Below are 17,013 nucleotides of genomic sequence, written 5' to 3'. Positions count from 1 at the left end.
TTTCTGGCTAATTCTGGGAATTCAGGTATATCACTTAGCATGATAAAATTTGATTAATAATATAAATTCAGAAATTATTTTTTCTACCAAGTTTTCTGGCAGTAAAAAGACTATATGATCATGTATAGTTGCTTTAAAAAAAATAAACCGCACTGCATCGTGCACTAATTCCATGAAGAGCTTTGATTACTGAAAACAATTCATGCGTAGTTCATCTAGAGAAAGGAGAAAATTGAAGACTGGGGGAAAAAAGCCAAGGGATACATCTGTTTCTGTGGAGGAATATACATTGGAAAAGTAGATAAGATAATTTTCGGTTGTTTTCTAGTTGGTAAAATATCCCAGTTGCAGTTTTATCATACAACTTAATGCAGTGCTTTCACGTTGTGAGTTAGGACCTATCTGTGGATTGTAAGATCAATTTAAAGAACTCTGGTGGCTGCTAGGAGGAGCACTGGTGGCACAGTGGTTAAAGCGCTTGACTGCCAACTGAAAGGTTGGCTGTTGGAACCCACCAGCCACTCCCTGGGAGAAAGATGTGGCTGTCTGCTTCTGGGAAAATTTGCAGCCTTAGAAACCCCATGGGGCAGTTCTGCACTGTCCCATAGGGTTGCTGTGAGTTGGAATTGACTCAGTGACAGTGGGTTTTTGGGTGGGTGGCTGCTAACCAAAGGTTGGCAGTTGAAACCACACAGCAACTTTATGGGAGAAAGACCTGGCGATCAGCTCCTGTAAAGGTTAAAGCCTAGAAAACCCAATGGGGCAGTTCTACTCTGTCACATGGAGTGGCTGAGAGTCAAAAATCAACTAGATGGCACCTCAAAAGATCAGTTCAGTTACTTGAAACCAGCAATTAAAAAAAAAAAAAAAAAGGAATACAATGGAAAATACCAGTTTACCACCAAAAGGAAATATATTTTTATAAAACATCAGTTTATATAAACTGATCATTAAAAAAGAAAAAATACACACCTATGTATGTGTATATTGGATTGCAATGTAAAATGTGTTTCACATGTAGGAAATATAAGAAACAAAGTTTGAAAGCTACTGATTAAAATAAATTAATTGATATGAAGCCAAGAATATTCTAAGAAAACCAGTATTTGAAATGAAGTTTTAAAAAGCAGAACAGTGCATACAAGGAACCCTTGTGGCACAGTGGTTAAGTGCTCAACTGCTAGCTGAAAGGTCAACAGTTTGAACCCACCAGCCACTGCACTGGAGAAAGATGTGACAGTCTGCTCCCATAAAGATTACAGCCTTCGAAACCCTATGGGGCAGTTTTAACTCTGTCTTATAGGATTTTTATGAGTCAGAATTGCAACGGCACACAACAACAACAATGCATACAAAATAAAAGTCATTTCTGTCTCTTTAGGATGTTTTGTTTTCATTTTTCATAGATGTAGTGCTTCTAAAATTTAAATCAGGTCCACTTTTCTTGACTGCAAAAAAAAGTCATGAATGAAAATAGACTTTCTTAAGAGAGACTTAGAAGACCTGATCTTGAAAACAGACATTTGCACAATGTGTAATTAGCACGTGTAAAGAGAGCGTGCACATTAGTTCATTACTAGTCCATAGGTTCTGAATATCTGTTTATTGTTGCATGCTTCTTCTCACCTCATCTGAGATTGGTCATTATGAAAGCTTTTTTGCTTTAGTACTCTGGTGAATCTCAGAGATTGCAAACTCGTGGCTTATCATTCAAATTTGGCCAGTAACTGTTTTGTTTCGAACCCTTAAGGCTTTAAAAATATCTAGATTTTTAGAAGGGCATTTACAGGTACTACTGCCTATGGTACTACTTCTCTGACCTCATTCATTTTCTGCAAACACTGCCAGTTGCAATCAGTGCTTTAGACTTTCATAGTCCTGAGGGGCAGCAGATACAGAAATCTCTGGTCTGTAGGTAGGGAACAATTAGCCAACCCCAGTAGCTTAGAAAATTTAGTTTGACCATATCACGAATTTCTTAGAGTCATTGCTGTTCACATCCAAGTGTGATAAAATACCATTTCATTCTAACCTGACAATCACATAATAATTTTTTACTCCAGAGGAGATGTCATTAACTCACCATGGGAGAATGACCATCTGGAAGTTGAAAATCCGTGGCATTTTCCTGAAAAGTAGGAAATAAGTTTTGGGGCACAGCCCAAAGCTTCTTTAAATATGACTTCTTCTACTGCCTCACCTTTATACACATGGAGGCTAGGTACCCAGCATCTGTATTTTTCCTGCCAGGTAGTGAGAAATTTGTAGTGTATAGAAATGGCTAAAACTTATAGGCATTGAAAACATTTTTATAATGTTAATACTAAAAGATTAATCTGGTTGTAGCTTATCAACAGTGGATGATGGTATTTATCCAAGAGTATATTAAGCATTATAGAATGGCTGCCTACAAACGTTCTACTCTTAAAAGTAGGAACACAACATAGTTGAACTCTACAGCTGAAACAAAACTGTGTTTTGATTAGTATCTTAAACCTGCTCCGTAGGTAGGACTTTAAACTATGGTATTTAATATGTCATACCTTTGTGACTTTTGAGTCCTTCTTTGGCCTGTTATGTGGTGTGGATATTTATGAACAGTAAAATGTATAGAAGACAGAAGAGAAGCAGGGAGCAAAAGTAAGATGAGTAAAGTCAACTGAGTAATCAGACCAAAAATAGTTGGTAGTTTTATTGTATTTCTTAATGAAGATGTATTTGCATACAGTGTCCCATTGTGGAAAAATTAGGTATGAGGATTATTTGAGTGGTGACATCCTATGTCATGGTGGCTTAATCTTCTGGTAGGATGCTTTTTATTCAAAGGGATGTTTCGCTTGAATCATTCAGCTCTGTTGGACTTTGCAGGAGCCGCTTATCTACATGTTATTCCTCATTTACTATAGAAAGATCCTTTGTTTGGAAGTAGATTTAATATCTAAAGAATATCATTCTTCTGTCTTTTAGTCCTAGGTGAGCATAATCAAAAAGGGCAAGAATATAAATGTGTAAATTGCATTTTCCTCTCAAAGTGACTTTATGCTAAATAAAGCCAGGTGGAAACATGTAGCATTATTAAGCTGACAGTGAAGTGCAAGTGCTGCATTAATAATGACTACATGGTTTTTGAAGAGCCTGGAACAGGGACTGTAAGGCTGACCAGATGACGGCAGCTCCTCTGAATGCCTATCTAGTTCTTTACCCTTTTTCATCTTCTCCTGCTGGTTTTCTGAAAAGACTTTACTATATTTTATGTAGTGATCTTCACGTAAGGTCTTCTTGGTTGGATTTTTCAATCTTTGCTGACTTATTAAACGACTCCCTTCGGCTGCCATATATGCCCATATATGAGGCCTTAGATAATCCTGATCTGTTTTCATCACATATATCTGGGCCACAAGTTGTGTGTGTCATTGCTGAGCCTCCTGCAAGCAGTGCTACCTAGAGAATATGCTTTCCTGGGTAACCTTATACCAATTCTGACCTAAGAAAGACCTTGTGTTTTAGGAGAGTGGCCTTGCATCGGATAATCCTGGTGACCTCCTATAATTTACAGTCACTGTACAGAGTTTGGAGCCCTCATGGCAGTGGCGCAGTGGTTAAAGTTTGGCTGCTAACCAAAGGGTCGCCAGTTTGAATCCACCAGCTGCTCCTTGGAAACCCTGTAGGGCAGTTCTACTCTGTCCTGTATGGTCGCTATGAGCCAGAATTGACTTGATGGCAGTGGGTTTCGTTTTTTTTTTTTTAATACACCACTTAACCACTGGTGGCACAGTGGTTAAGTGCTCAGCTGCTAGCCAAAAGGTTGGTGATTCGAACCCACCAGCTGCTCCACTGGAGAAAGATGTGGCAGTCTGTTTCTATAAGGATTACGGGCTTGGAAACCCAATTGGGCAATTCTACCCTGTCCTACAGAGTTGCTATGAGTCAGAATCCACTCGATGGCAATGGGTTTGGTTTTGGTCTATGCAGAGCTTAGAGTCCTGTGCACAGTGGTTAAGGCGCTTGTTGCTCTCGGGTGCTAACCAAAATGTTGGGGGTTTGAACCCACCGGCCACGCTGAGAAAGATGTGGCAGATGGCTTCCATGCAGTTCTACTCTGTCCTATAGGGTCACTATGAGTCGGAATTGACTGGATGGCAATGGGTTTGGTTTTTGGAATACAGAGTTTTAGGAACCCATTTGACTGCTAACCAAAAGGTTGGTGGTTCAAACCCACCAATGGCTCCATGGGAGAAAAGACCTGGTGATCTGTTCCTAGGAGACCCTGCAGAGAGGTTCTACTCTGTCATATAGGGTCTCTTTGAGTCAAAATCGACTTGATGGCATCTAACAACAATACAGAGTTTGCTCCCCAGCTGACCTAGGTAATGCAAAGTTCTCTGAAGGTTCAGGGGCTTTCTGCAGAAATTCTATCCGAATCAGTGTTCAGGACCTCCCTAGACTGAGTATAACTGTATAAGGTTACCTGGAAACCATATTCTTTCCAGAAGCTTTCAAGATTGCTCAGTTCCCAGTCCCACCGTATTCAAATTGATATTCTTAGAAAGACATCGGGAGCCCTGTGCAGCTTTCTTTCCTGACTTTTTTGTATCCCTTAGCCTGGCCATTTTTAACGGTGTCAGTCTCCTCACTAGACAGACTTTATCCAGGATTTTAACAGCTCACACAGTGTGAAACAGCAACTGGTGACTCTAGATGAAAATTATAGGACATTCATCAAATACTTAAGTTACTTTACAGGCTATTGAAAAAGCAATGTCATGGTTATTTAAAATAGCAGGTAACATTCAAATTTTGGAAGTATTTCTGGTCCCCTTTTTTTCTCCCTAATATTCGTCACAATTATGGAATATATTTGACATTTTAAATGTAGTACAAATGAATGTGTGCTCTGAAGTTTCAAAGTAATATTGATGAACTACAGTCAACTCAATTTGTTCACTTATCCCCAAATATCCCCAAATATACTTATTTTTAATCCATTTCATATATGTATATGGAAGATTCAAAGGAACGTAATTGGTTTTCTTTTGTTAATAACCTGTTTACTAAGGATTTCTCTCAAGACACTGTCTGAAATGTTGGCTGCCAAACTGCAGTTGTCCCAGGAGAAAAGTGGTGAAAATGCACAGGTAGGAATCAAAAGGGGTTCTCAGGAAAAGTCAGCTTAGGCATATGAGACAGTGGTAAAGGTATGGTTTCATTTCTGCAGCCTGCTAGGAGACCCTTCTGCTGCCATAACCCACTTGTCTTCATGTATCTAAGAAGTCATTGTGTGAGTAGCCTTGTTACGGTTTTAAGAGTAGTTTCTGTTTAGAGCTATGTGTGTGATTACTTAAGAACAAATTGTCATTGAGCTACTTGTTCTAATAGGGATATATGAACCTCTCTCCTTGTTTTTCTCTTCTTCCTTTTACCCCTTCTCTCTTTCTCTATCTCTTTAAAGATCTCAGGGCGGTTGGTCTAAAGAAAGGCATGTTCTTCAATCCTGATCCGTATCTTAAGATGTCCATCCAGCCAGGTAAGAAGAGCAGTTTCCCCACCTGTGCCCACCATGGGCAGGAGAGAAGGTCTACTATCATCAGTAACACCACGAATCCAATTTGGCACCGAGAGGTAAGGGGTCTCCTACTTGACAGTTAGGAAGTCTGCAAAGTTCATCTCTTTCCTCTGGCCTCTGGGCATTTTGGCACTCTTTATGGGTGTGGGCAAGGGTTCTGTTAGAAATAGGGTCCAATAAGAATGAGATATTCTCGCCTAGCGAGGGCCAGGAGTAGGGTGAGACATGTGAGGCACTCACCTCGGGTGCATCACTTCAAAGGGCACCAAAGGTGAGTAACCAAGATAAATCACATTTTAAAGTACAGTTAAAGAATGCAAAAGATTCATGATAAGCAAAATGTCCAAATTTTAATAAAGACAGGATTAGTAACAGTGCATTGCTGAGCCATATGAGAGTCTGGGGCAAAAGGAAAAATCAGTAATACTGATCCTGTCTGTATTTAGGGTTTTGATATTTTCTTTTAACATATATTCAGTATATATTAAAGGAGTTTTTCTCCCTAAGGGCTTTGGTAAATGTTTTATGGATTTCTAGATTTCTGTTAATTCGATGAGCCATTCAAGGCAATCTTTATCCCCAGTGAGGCCAGATAATGTTGATTTTATTTTGGACTTCTTCACAACTACCAGTCATTTTACTGTACCATTTCAGTGAAACCAAGAAAAGGGTTTTCTCATTGCAAAAAACTAAACCAAACTCATTGTTGTCAAGTCAGTTCCAACTCATAGCAACCCTATAGGACAGGGTAGAACTGCCCATAGGGTTTCCAAGACTGTAAATCTTTATGTAAACAGACTGCCACATCTTTCGCCCACCGAACGTAGCTGGTGGATTTGAACTGCCGACCTTTTGGGTAGCAGCTAAGCACTTAGCCACTGCACCACAGGGCTCCTTTGATTTTCTCGTTAAAACTACATAAAGTCAAAGAAGGACTTTCTCATCTAGTGAGCAAATCAAAAGCTCTGCTGCCATTTCTGATGAGTCTGAGGCAGATTTCATAGACTAGTGTTAGAGAGTTGCCGTATAGGCCTTTATTGGCATATGAGTTACACAATTGATTAGCTCATACCCTAAATGTTTAATCACAATTATGTGTTCTAACAGAGTTATAAAAATATTTAATTGGAGAGGGAGATCATTCGATGGCTATAAAACCAACTGGAGAAAAGATGTGGCTGTCTGAGGTATCCTAAGGAGCCTTGGTGGCACAATGATTAAGTGCTCCGTTTGAACCCACCAGCTGCTCTGCGGGAGAAAGATGTGGCAGACTGCTTCCATAAAGATTACAGCTTTGGACACCCCATGGGGCAGTTCTGCTCTATCCTATAGGGTCGCTATGAGTCAAGATTGTCTCAGTGGCAACGAGTTTTAACCCAGCAAGATGTTTGTCTTGGGCAGTTTGTAGTTATTTAAGTGGATGAATATTGCATGTATTCTTAAACCTGGTTTAAAAAACTGCTATGACCCCACAGGGTAATTAACTTTTAAAGGCATACCACTTGATCTAACACATTTAGAAGCCTTGAAAAAATGATATAAATCTTAATATGAGCTCTAGATGGTAAATGGTAGATACAATAATAATAATAGTATAACCTTATTTTCCTAACATTTGTATTTACAAAGTTCTTGACCTTGTTACTAGTGCAAGCCTCATCCGTGGGTATAATAGACAAAATTATTATCTCTCCATTTTGGTGATTAAGAAACTGAGACTTAAAGTGTTGATGAGACTCCAGCTATTTATAGGCAGAGATAGGGCATGAACTCAGCTTTTTTATTCCAAGTTCAGTTGCCATCAAGTCAGTTTCAACTCATAGTGACCTCATGTGTGTCAGAGTAGAACTATGCCCCATAGGGTTTTCCGTGGTTAATTTTTAGAAGTAGATTGCCAATTCTTTCTTCCTAGGTGTCTCTGGGTGGACTTGAACGTCAAACCTTTCCTTTAGTAGCCCAGTACTTTACCCGTTTGCACCACTGAGGAACTCCTCATTCTAAGCAAATGCTGCAGACTGCCAAACTTTATGACCCTTGGGAGAACTTTAATTGTTTTGACTAAATAGACTTAGTGTAATGTAAGTGTAAAGCTGGCTAGCACTATTCAGAGCGCTATGGCTGCATGAATCCTGTCACGAAGGAGTGAAATGATTTAGGTTAGATTCCTGGTTCCCTCATTTACTTGTCCTGAGGTCCTCATCTCTATAAAGAAATTTTTATCTTTGAAAAGAAAAAATGAAGATAATATATGTGAAAGTCTTTTTAAAGGGGTAAGGCTCTTTATTTTATATCTGTGTATAAAGTTCTCTGTGTTTATTGGATATCCTTGTTAATGTCCAATCCGATTTTAAACCAAAACAGCAGAGCCTATCTTAACCTCACCCTTTTATTTTTCCATCCCAGAAGAAATGATCCCTATGCCCTTTAAACTTAATTAATAATTTCATTTAAACAATATTTTATTTCAACATTATCAGGGAAACCACAGTATTCTGTAGATGTTCTGTTTTAACTACTAAGTGAAGAAGTATTTAAAACTTCATTTTGCAACTTCAAAATCCCATGAGATTAGGAATTCAAATTGTGGTTAATTCTAAACTATCCTATAACAGGATATTAGATTTCAAAGAATTAAGATATAATAAATGTAAGTGAGTACTAAAATTGTATTGTACATAATTTACTGTTTGATGCCTTCTAAAACAGTTGAATCAGGAAGGAGTTGATGGCTGACTGATGAGACTTCTTTTGTGATACAGACCCTTAACTGGTGCTTTTTAATCATTGCGAATGTTCGTGACTCTGGGTGCATAAAGGATGAACAATAGCTGCAGATAATTTCTAGCAATGTGGACTCCTTATAGTATTAGGATTTAAGAGTGATTGTTTCCTATAATAATAAAGTAATATAGTATTGGTCTTTCTTTTGAATCAACATATCTGGGTTGTTTTTTTTTTTTCCAGAAATACTCCTTTTTTGCACTTCTAACTGATGTCTTAGAAATTGAAATTAAAGACAAATTTGCCAAGAGCCGTCCTATCATCAAACGTTTTCTGGGAAAACTAACTATCCCGGTCCAGAGGCTGCTGGAGCGGCAGGCCATCGGGTAATCAGCCCTTACCTTCAGGGATGGTGTTAAGATTGCCGATTGAAATGATACTTGTAGTCTCAGGATTTTCTTACTGATAAAAGTAGTAACATAAACCTTCTAAAAATAAAAGTGCCTTTATACTTATTAAAGTGTGCTGGACAAAAAGTAGTTTGTTTTAATTATGTCCTTTTTTTTTTATCTTTAACTTTTCCAAGATGTGCTTGCCATTAGCATTTCAGTGTCAAATCTCATAGTGTTAAATTTTTTTGTGTGTCTTGAAATTTTGCTATAAAACCTTTTTCTTAGAGCAGAATTCAAGTATACAGTTGACACCAACCTTATCCCAACTAATCCTATCCAGAGAACTTTTATTCTAGAAAAACCAAAACATGCTTGTTTTAAGAACGATTTGAAACAAGACCTAGACTCTGAAGAGGTGTTGTACTAGAGCTCCTAGATATAAGCATTCATTCAGGCAACTAACTTTATTCAATGAATTTTAAAATGTGATTTCATGTCTGTATTCTTTCTGTGAACTTTTTGTAAGTTGTGAATAAAGTAAGAAATTATAACATGCGTCTGCCCCTTATTGTAAATGTTGTATGTATTTTTACCTGGTCAGTAGTGACAAACTCAGTAACACTAGTGCTTTAAGGTAGCATTGAAGAAGCATCTTGTTTTGTAATTTTTTCAGTGTAGCAGCACATATGAACATATGGCAATAGTGCTGGTAGTAGCAGTAACAGTAGTAGCAGCAGCAGCAATAATTACCCAAGATGCTGGGAGCTTACTCTATGTCAGGAGTTAAGTACGTGACTTCATTAGCTCACGAAATCGCAACAACCCTGGGAGGTAGCTTCTGTAATTCTACCAATTTCAGAGATGAGGAATCTGAAGTTAGTGAGTAGATAGTGGAGCTGGAATTTGAGTTCACATTTGCCTACTCTAGAATCCTGGCTTCTCTGTAACACTTTAAGAACTGACAGCAATGGAACATCACTCGAGCTAGCTGAGAAAGGTTGATCATTGGCATTCACTCTGCAGCTAATTAACTGTTTGATTTTAGCCAGGTACAGTATTCTTGGGCATTAGTTTCCTCATCTGAAAACTAAAGTTTTCAGAACAGTTTATCTCTAAGAGCCTTTCAAAATCTGAAACTCAGTAGTTGTAATGCCTTCTAATTCTCTATCAAAGGTAATAGATTTTGTAGATGAACAAGACCACATCAAGTAGAAATATTATACTGAAATTCTAGCAGCCTTATTTATCTGATAAAAGCCAGAAAATCATAATTATTTTTAAGAACAACAATTAGTTGCTTCTAGTAGAAATAATATCCTGTTAGGAGTTTTTAAAATTATTTTTAGGATTTATAGAAAGTGAAAGATTACAGAGAGAGGATTAACTATAGGAAATATGACATGTATTATTTTAATTTATATAATTTTAACAATATTATTTGCATAATTATATGACACCAATAATAATATAATTTGCATAATATATATTTTTATATGGCCATAATATATATAATACCAATATATATGGTAGAAGTGTCAAGTTATGTACACCAGTAAGAATGATCAGGGAGAAAAAAACTTGTCAGTGCTTGAAGCTGTTGATGACTTGCTGGCTTTTCATTTAGTCTTTTAAAGAGCTAGACACCTAGAGAGTTGCCAAGCATGGATGTCATATGTACTATAAAGAAGTCTAGCATAAATTTGTAAAATAGCAGTATTGTGAAATATTTCACTGTAACCCAGTAAACCCAGTGTTGTCGAGTCAATTCCAACTCATAGTGATCCTATAGGACAGAGTAGAACTGCCCCATAGAGTTTCCAAGGAGCGCTTGGTGGATTTGAACTGCCGACCCTTTGGTTAGCAGCCATAGCACTTAACCACTACGCCACCAGGCTGTCCATATTTCACTATAAGTAGATTAAAAGCATTGCCTGATAGAAACACTTAGGGATTTGCTTTATTAAATAAGAAAGATACATATTAGAATATGAGCTGTTGGTATATAAATATATATTTCTGATCAGATTATTGCTTTCCATCAAGTAATTGATGTATCTTGGAAAATGCTGGTTTTGTTGTTTATGTGTTTTGTAGGACAAACTCTCTGAATTAGTTGAGGTTTTTACAGAGTGAGGTTTTATAGAACAGCCAGAAGACTCCTCACTCATAACCTATTATGACCAAAAAAAAACCAAAACCAAACCCAGTGCCGTCGAGTCGATTCCGACTCATAGCGACCCTATAGGACAGAGTAGAACTGCGCCATAGAGTTTCCAAGGAGCGCCTGGCAGATTCGAACCGCCCACCCTTTGGTTAGCAGCCCTAGCACTTAACCACTACGCCACCAGGGTTTCCAACCTATTATGAGTGCCTACTAAATGCCAGGCACTGCGTTAGGCATTGGAGATACGCTAGCGAGCAAAACAGACTGATGTAGTCCTTCCCTTGCGATTCTCTTAAACATACATTCCCTAGCTACAATCTGTCACTTAGATAAATATTCATCATTAGCACTAACACTTCGCTTTTATTGGCCAGGAAGCAGGTGAAGCAGGTCATATTATTATGTTTGACAAAGAAATGATGATTTTATTATTCAAGGACAGTATGTCTAGAGGGATGGGTGAGGACCAGCAATGCTGAGAGAAGGTTCATTCAGTTCGTTTCTGGGTTCATGCGTTAATGGACAAATATTGAGCACCTTTGTGTGTCAGTCACTAGCTAAGTGCTGGGAATACAGTGGTGAGAAAAAGACATCCCTGCTGTTATTGTATAGATTATAACCCTTATATAATGTTAGGAGCCCTGATAGTGCAGTGATTAAGAGCTCAGCTGCTAACCAAAAGGCTGGCAGTTTGAATCCACCAGCCACTCCTTGGAAACCCTGTGGGGCAGTTCCACTATGTCCTATAGGGTCGCTGTGAGTCAGAATCTACTGTAGGAAACTTTTTTTTTTTTTTTTTAATTGTACAGTGGTACTAATACTAGAGGCATCCTGTTTTCCTCTGAAACAGCCAGTAGAGGGCATTGCGAGACCAGACATGGTGTGATGTTATATTAGCCCTTTGATTATTTTCCTTAATTAAGAATAAATCATTTGATTCTAAACAAAAGTTGTTTGCATGCAAGAAAATGATGTATTTGACTTTGATAAATAAACACAGAATTGAAATCGACAAACAAATCTTTGAGGGAGGCTGGCATCCCTTGCTTGGGGGCCAAGGCAGGGGTTGAAACTGGGCAGGCCTAGTCTGGTCGCCCCCAACCCCAGCATGCCTTCGGGTGTGGCCACGTGACCCTGACACAAAGCAAGTCTAGCTTCTCCAACTGTTCCATCAGCATCATTTACAAGCCACCCAAGAATCAGATGATAGGCCAGGCTCACCAAAAGTTAGGGCCAACATTTGCAGACCCCTTACCTTACAGGTGAGGAAGGAGAGGTTAAGTGGTCTGCTCCCACTCTCAGGGCCGGGGCTAGTTACCGTACTTTCTCTCCTAACTCGTAGCTCACTGATCTCAGAGTACAACTTGGTGGCCTCCCTCCTTCGTGCAATAACCTTTAGCTACAAGTGTCCTTTTGGAACCAGATTCCTATTGTGTTAAGTGCTCAGGAATCAGGCCCTCTATATTTGTATACCTGAATCAAAAAACACCCAAAACTAGCTTCCACTGCTCCTTGGTGACCTTCAAAATGCTTTTTTCCTGGTCGCCCTTACCAATGACAGAGCCAATCAGTGGCGTTAGAAAATATCATATAATAATACTGTACTGTATTTTTTACTTTTACTAGTAAATTTCCTTAAGCACACAAGATTTCCTTTTATCCCTCGGTTCGCAAGTGTTAATTTGTGCAAATGAGTGAATAACATGCCATGGCACCATAAAATGCCTTGAGCCTTTTATTTTCTTTACTTAAGAGTCTGAAGGTTTTAAGAGAAATGTGCTGGTTTTGGGGGGTGGCCTAGGGGAAGAAGGTAGAGGCTGGCACCTGTATAGTAAGAATGAAAGAACCCTTTCTCCTCTTGCAGTGATCAAATGCTCAGCTACAACCTTGGCAGAAGGCTCCCAGCTGACCACGTGAGTGGGTACCTCCAGTTTAGAGTGGAGGTTACATCTTCTGTTCATGAAGGTGAGATATCTGTGTAAACATGGCTGTAGGAGGAGCGTTAAATCTTAGTTTTCAGTCTGCCTTTGAATAGAATTGAATTTGTATCTCACTCTGAAAATAAAATAGCTGTCAAATGATTACCTGCTGACATTTTCTAAGCAGATATGAAAAGTCTGTTTATCAAAAAAATATATGTTAGATTTATGTCTACACTTTGAAACTGGGCTGTAGAATTCCCAGCAGTACATATAACGTGTGTACGTCTTATGCCAAACTGACTAGAGATACTCGTTTAGTTCTAGTGGGTGGTGAATCTGAGCAAGTCAGTAAAGAGGTAAAGGAGGCTGAATTCTTTGAATGGATTTATGGCAGAGGAATAGGATATAAGAAATTAATTTGTCATTACGGTTTCATTTTTTTTTTTTTTTAATGCTGATTTCTCATTCAGATGCTTCCCCAGAAGCTGTGGGCACAATACTTGGCGTCAGTACTGTGAACGGAGACCTAGGAAGCCCTTCTGATGATGAGGACATGCCAGGGGGCCACCATGACAGCCAAGTGTGTTCCAATGGACCAACATCTGAGGAAAGTGCTGCTGATGGGACCCCCAAACATTCTCTCAGGACTAGCTCCACTTTGGAAATAGACACAGAGGAATTAATCTCTACTTCTTCAAGGACCTCACCTCCCAGAGGGCGTCAGGATTCACTCAATGATTATTTAGATGCTATTGAACATAATGGCCATTCCAGGCCAGGGGCAGCTACTTGCTCGGAGAGGTCCATGGGAGCCTCTCCAAAACTAAGGAGTAGTTTTCCCACGGACACAAGACTCAACGCGATGCTTCATATCGACTCAGATGAAGAAGATCACGAGTTTCAGCAAGACCTGGGTTATCCGTCTTCCTTGGAGGAGGAAGGCGGATTAATAATGTTTAGCAGGGCATCCAGAGCTGATGACGATGGGAGCCTGGCATCTCAGACGAAGCCAGAAGACAACCCAGTTGAGAATGAAGAAGCCTTCGCAAATGAAGCTACTTCCTTCGAGGATAAGCCGGAAAATCATGCAGAGCTTGCAGATAGCACCTTACCCTCAGGCCCATCCCCAGATGAAAACGAAAATGGCCCAGAGTCTCAGCAAAGTGCTGACCAGGGCAGCGGTGAGTTGTGTGGTTCTCAAGAGATGGATCAGCCCACAAGTGGGGCAGATACGGGAACTTCCGATACATCAGGAGGAAGCCGAAGAGCTGTCAGTGAGACTGAATCACTTGATCAGGGGTCTGAGCCTTCCCAGGTGTCCTCTGAAACGGAACCCAGTGACCCTGCCAGGACAGAGAGTGTGAGTGAGGCCAGCACCAGGCCCGAGGGAGAGAGTGACCTGGAAGGCGCCGATAGCTCTTGCAATGAGAGTGTTACCACGCAGCTGTCCTCGGTGGAGACACGCTGCTCGTCTCTTGAGAGTGCACGGTTTCCAGAAACCCCTGCTTTTTCTTCTCAGGAGGAGGAAGATGGAGTCTGTGCAGCAGAGCCCACCAGCAGTGGCCCTGCCGAAGGGCCACAGGAGTCCGTTTCCACTCCTGGTTCTTTACCTGTGGTGCAGGTGCCCAGTGGGGAGGAGGAAGGGCCAGAATCAGCTACTTTGCCTGACCAAGAGGAGATGGGAGCGGTCTGGCAGCGGAGGGGGAGCCTGGAGGGAGCCACTGCTGAGAACCAGCCCCAAGAAGAGGGTGATGCTGGGGATGCCCAAGGCACTTGTGAAGGGGCCACTGCCCAGGACGAGGGTGCGACGGGAGGTAGGACGTGGAAGACAGTATGGCTCTTGGCCCAGGCACACCTGCTCAAAGAGAAGTCTTGTGGTTTTGTCCTTCAATGTAATTTGTACTGCAGGTCACATATTATCTGAATTTTTTACCTTGGGTTCCAACAATTAGCAAAAGGAAGAGTAAGAAGAGGAGGAAGGGCAAGACTGAAAACAGCAGGAAGAGAAGGCACCAGATAGAAAATGTGCAGGCACTTGAAGCCATTCCTCTAGATCAGGCCTCTCATTTCAAAGCTGAGGAGCCTGAGGGACTTAATCATGTAGCTAGGAAGAAGGTGGCCACGATGTGTATCCAGATAGTTAGAGTCCACATTCTGTCCTCTCTTTCATGTTTCTGTTGCCGAAATAGGAGGCATTCTGCAGCCGGTCAAGCAGCAGTCTTAGACTTAAATAATGAATCTCTATTGAGATTTGTGTTTGCAGATGCAAAACAGGAACAGGCTGCCAGCTTCAGCATGAGTGTTAATGCCTTAGCCACTCCTCCTTGCACAAAACAGAAGGTTAGCATGTGCTTTGCATCCCATGTAATATTTTTGCCTTCCGCAGCATAAGAAATGTCACCTACATTAGGTGGTGCATTCTGACACTGGAAGAATAAGGTTTTAGTGTCTGAGGATGCAAATTTACACATAAAATCTGTATTTTTGTCTCAGTGAATGTGGCTTGATAGATGATTCCTTTAAAATATTCTGTTATAGATTCATTAAAAAGTCAAAGGATAATTTCATATGTTTAAATAGCAGAGACTCAAAAATTGGAATGATTTTATTCTGTAATTGATTTTTCTACTTAAACTATCGTCTTCTTTCCTCTTCCTCCTTCTCTCTTTTCTGTTCCCCACTTTTGTGACCCTAAAGCATTAGTAAATGAGTGAATGACCAGGACAGAGGCCACAGTAGTGGAGGCATGAGGAGGGGAAGGAGGTAAGGGAGGGATGCATGGGGAAGATGGTAGGCACCTTTCTCCAGGGCCCTCTTCTGACTAAGCATTCACTCTTATTCTTTTGTTTCTGGGTCCTCATTTATGAAATGAGATAAAAGATGGAAAGAGACTATAACCCCAGGATTTATGTTAGATGTTTTTGTAAAGACTGTCTGGGTACTGAAGGCTGAAACAATGCCCAGGTAATTTTTTCACCTGTAATTTTAGGTTCCCAAGCCAACGGCCACCAGCCATTGAGATCACTACCTTCAGTACGCCAGGACGTGAGCCGATACCAGAGGGTGGACGAGGCACTCCCACCAAGTGAGAACCTGTTAGCTGAAGGGCTAACCTGATCAAAGGGTGCAAGGGCGGCAGGGAGACCTGTTCCTGGGGGTGTAAAATGTGAATGTGTGGTGGGCCCCTGTAAGGAAGGAATCTGGGGGCTGTCACTTGACATAGAGGGTGTAGCCTGGAAAGTACTAAGCTTGTGACTCCTCACTGGTACTGTTCTGCTGAGTGAAGGCTGCTGGGGGAGAAGTAAATATTGTCATGCTGGAAAGTAAATATGATTGTGGAGGTAGGTCCGGATATTTTGGGCAGTTGGGTGGATAACAGAATTTATTTAAAATTATACCTAATGGCAGCATGAATTTTCAGCTAGTAGACAAATTGGCATGATCTTTTAGAAAAAACCTCACTCTGTGTAATATACTGCTTTTTTTGCACTTTTATCATTTTAAATCATTAAGCACAGGGTTCTAATTTTTGTTCTAGGGATATGCAGGGAAGTGCCATTAATTGCAGAAATTACTAGTCTACCATTTATTTGGGACATGACAGTTACCTAGGGATTTGAAAGATATTTGATATTTCATTTCTTTCACTTTCAAGAAACAGTACTTACAAGAGAGATGGTTGAGGAATAATAGGGACCCTGGGAAATAGTTATGCAACCTGTATTTAAAGGTATGAGTGATACCTATGGCCAGTCATAATCTGGATATAATTTAAAACTCTATTCAAGTTTTTAAAATCCCTTAAAGGAATGTTCCTCTGTGAGAACAAAGCATCTCGATGAGCAATTATGAAGGAATTTTAAAAGTACCAGGAGACAACTTGTAGCTCAGCAAACACTGGTTTTAAGAAAACATTAGGAGTACCCCTTCCAATTTACTGCTTTCCCCTTTTATTCACCTACCCATCTTATATGTGGTCACCCATCTTATATGTGATCCTGGTAAGAGGCTGGTGGCTTTGACCCTCTGTACTTTTAAAAACAGTGGGGCCTAAAGATATGTATGCATTTAAGAGCTGAAATACTGAGTAGTTAGTTTTGATGACTGCTGAAAGGAAAGGCTAATGCTACGTGGAGTTTGTCCACACATTGGCTTGACCCTTTTGAAATTCTTTTGTGCATAGATCCTTTCCTTGTTCATATGTTTGAACACCTGAAGGCTTTTACTCATAGGAAATGTGTATTTTAAGCA

At 40.1% G+C, this 17,013-nt stretch overlaps 1 protein-coding gene across 7 annotated transcripts in view; it reads left to right on the top strand.

Annotated features, from left to right (window-relative positions):
• HECW2 (HECT, C2 and WW domain containing E3 ubiquitin protein ligase 2) overlaps window positions 1-17,013 on the top strand; it is a 463,541-nt gene that overhangs the window by 312,968 nt on the left and 133,560 nt on the right. For all 7 annotated transcript variants that reach the window (XR_007517919.1, XM_049887746.1, XM_049887747.1 and 4 more), the window contains 5 exons: window positions 5,450-5,619; window positions 8,528-8,670; window positions 12,705-12,805; window positions 13,233-14,576; window positions 15,752-15,847. Coding sequence is in view for 6 of the 7 variants with exons in the window: in XM_049887746.1 (XP_049743703.1) it covers window positions 5,450-5,619; window positions 8,528-8,670; window positions 12,705-12,805; window positions 13,233-14,576; window positions 15,752-15,847 (1,854 nt within the window). In the remaining variant the exon portion in view is untranslated. The remainder of the gene's footprint in view (window positions 1-5,449; window positions 5,620-8,527; window positions 8,671-12,704; window positions 12,806-13,232; window positions 14,577-15,751; window positions 15,848-17,013) is intronic.

This window comes from Elephas maximus, chromosome 6 (genome assembly GCF_024166365.1).
Source record: "Elephas maximus indicus isolate mEleMax1 chromosome 6, mEleMax1 primary haplotype, whole genome shotgun sequence".
Lineage (NCBI taxonomy): Eukaryota > Metazoa > Chordata > Mammalia > Proboscidea > Elephantidae > Elephas > Elephas maximus.
The sequence above is the reverse complement of the archived record's forward strand: the minus strand, read 5'-3'. Positions and strand labels throughout refer to the sequence as shown.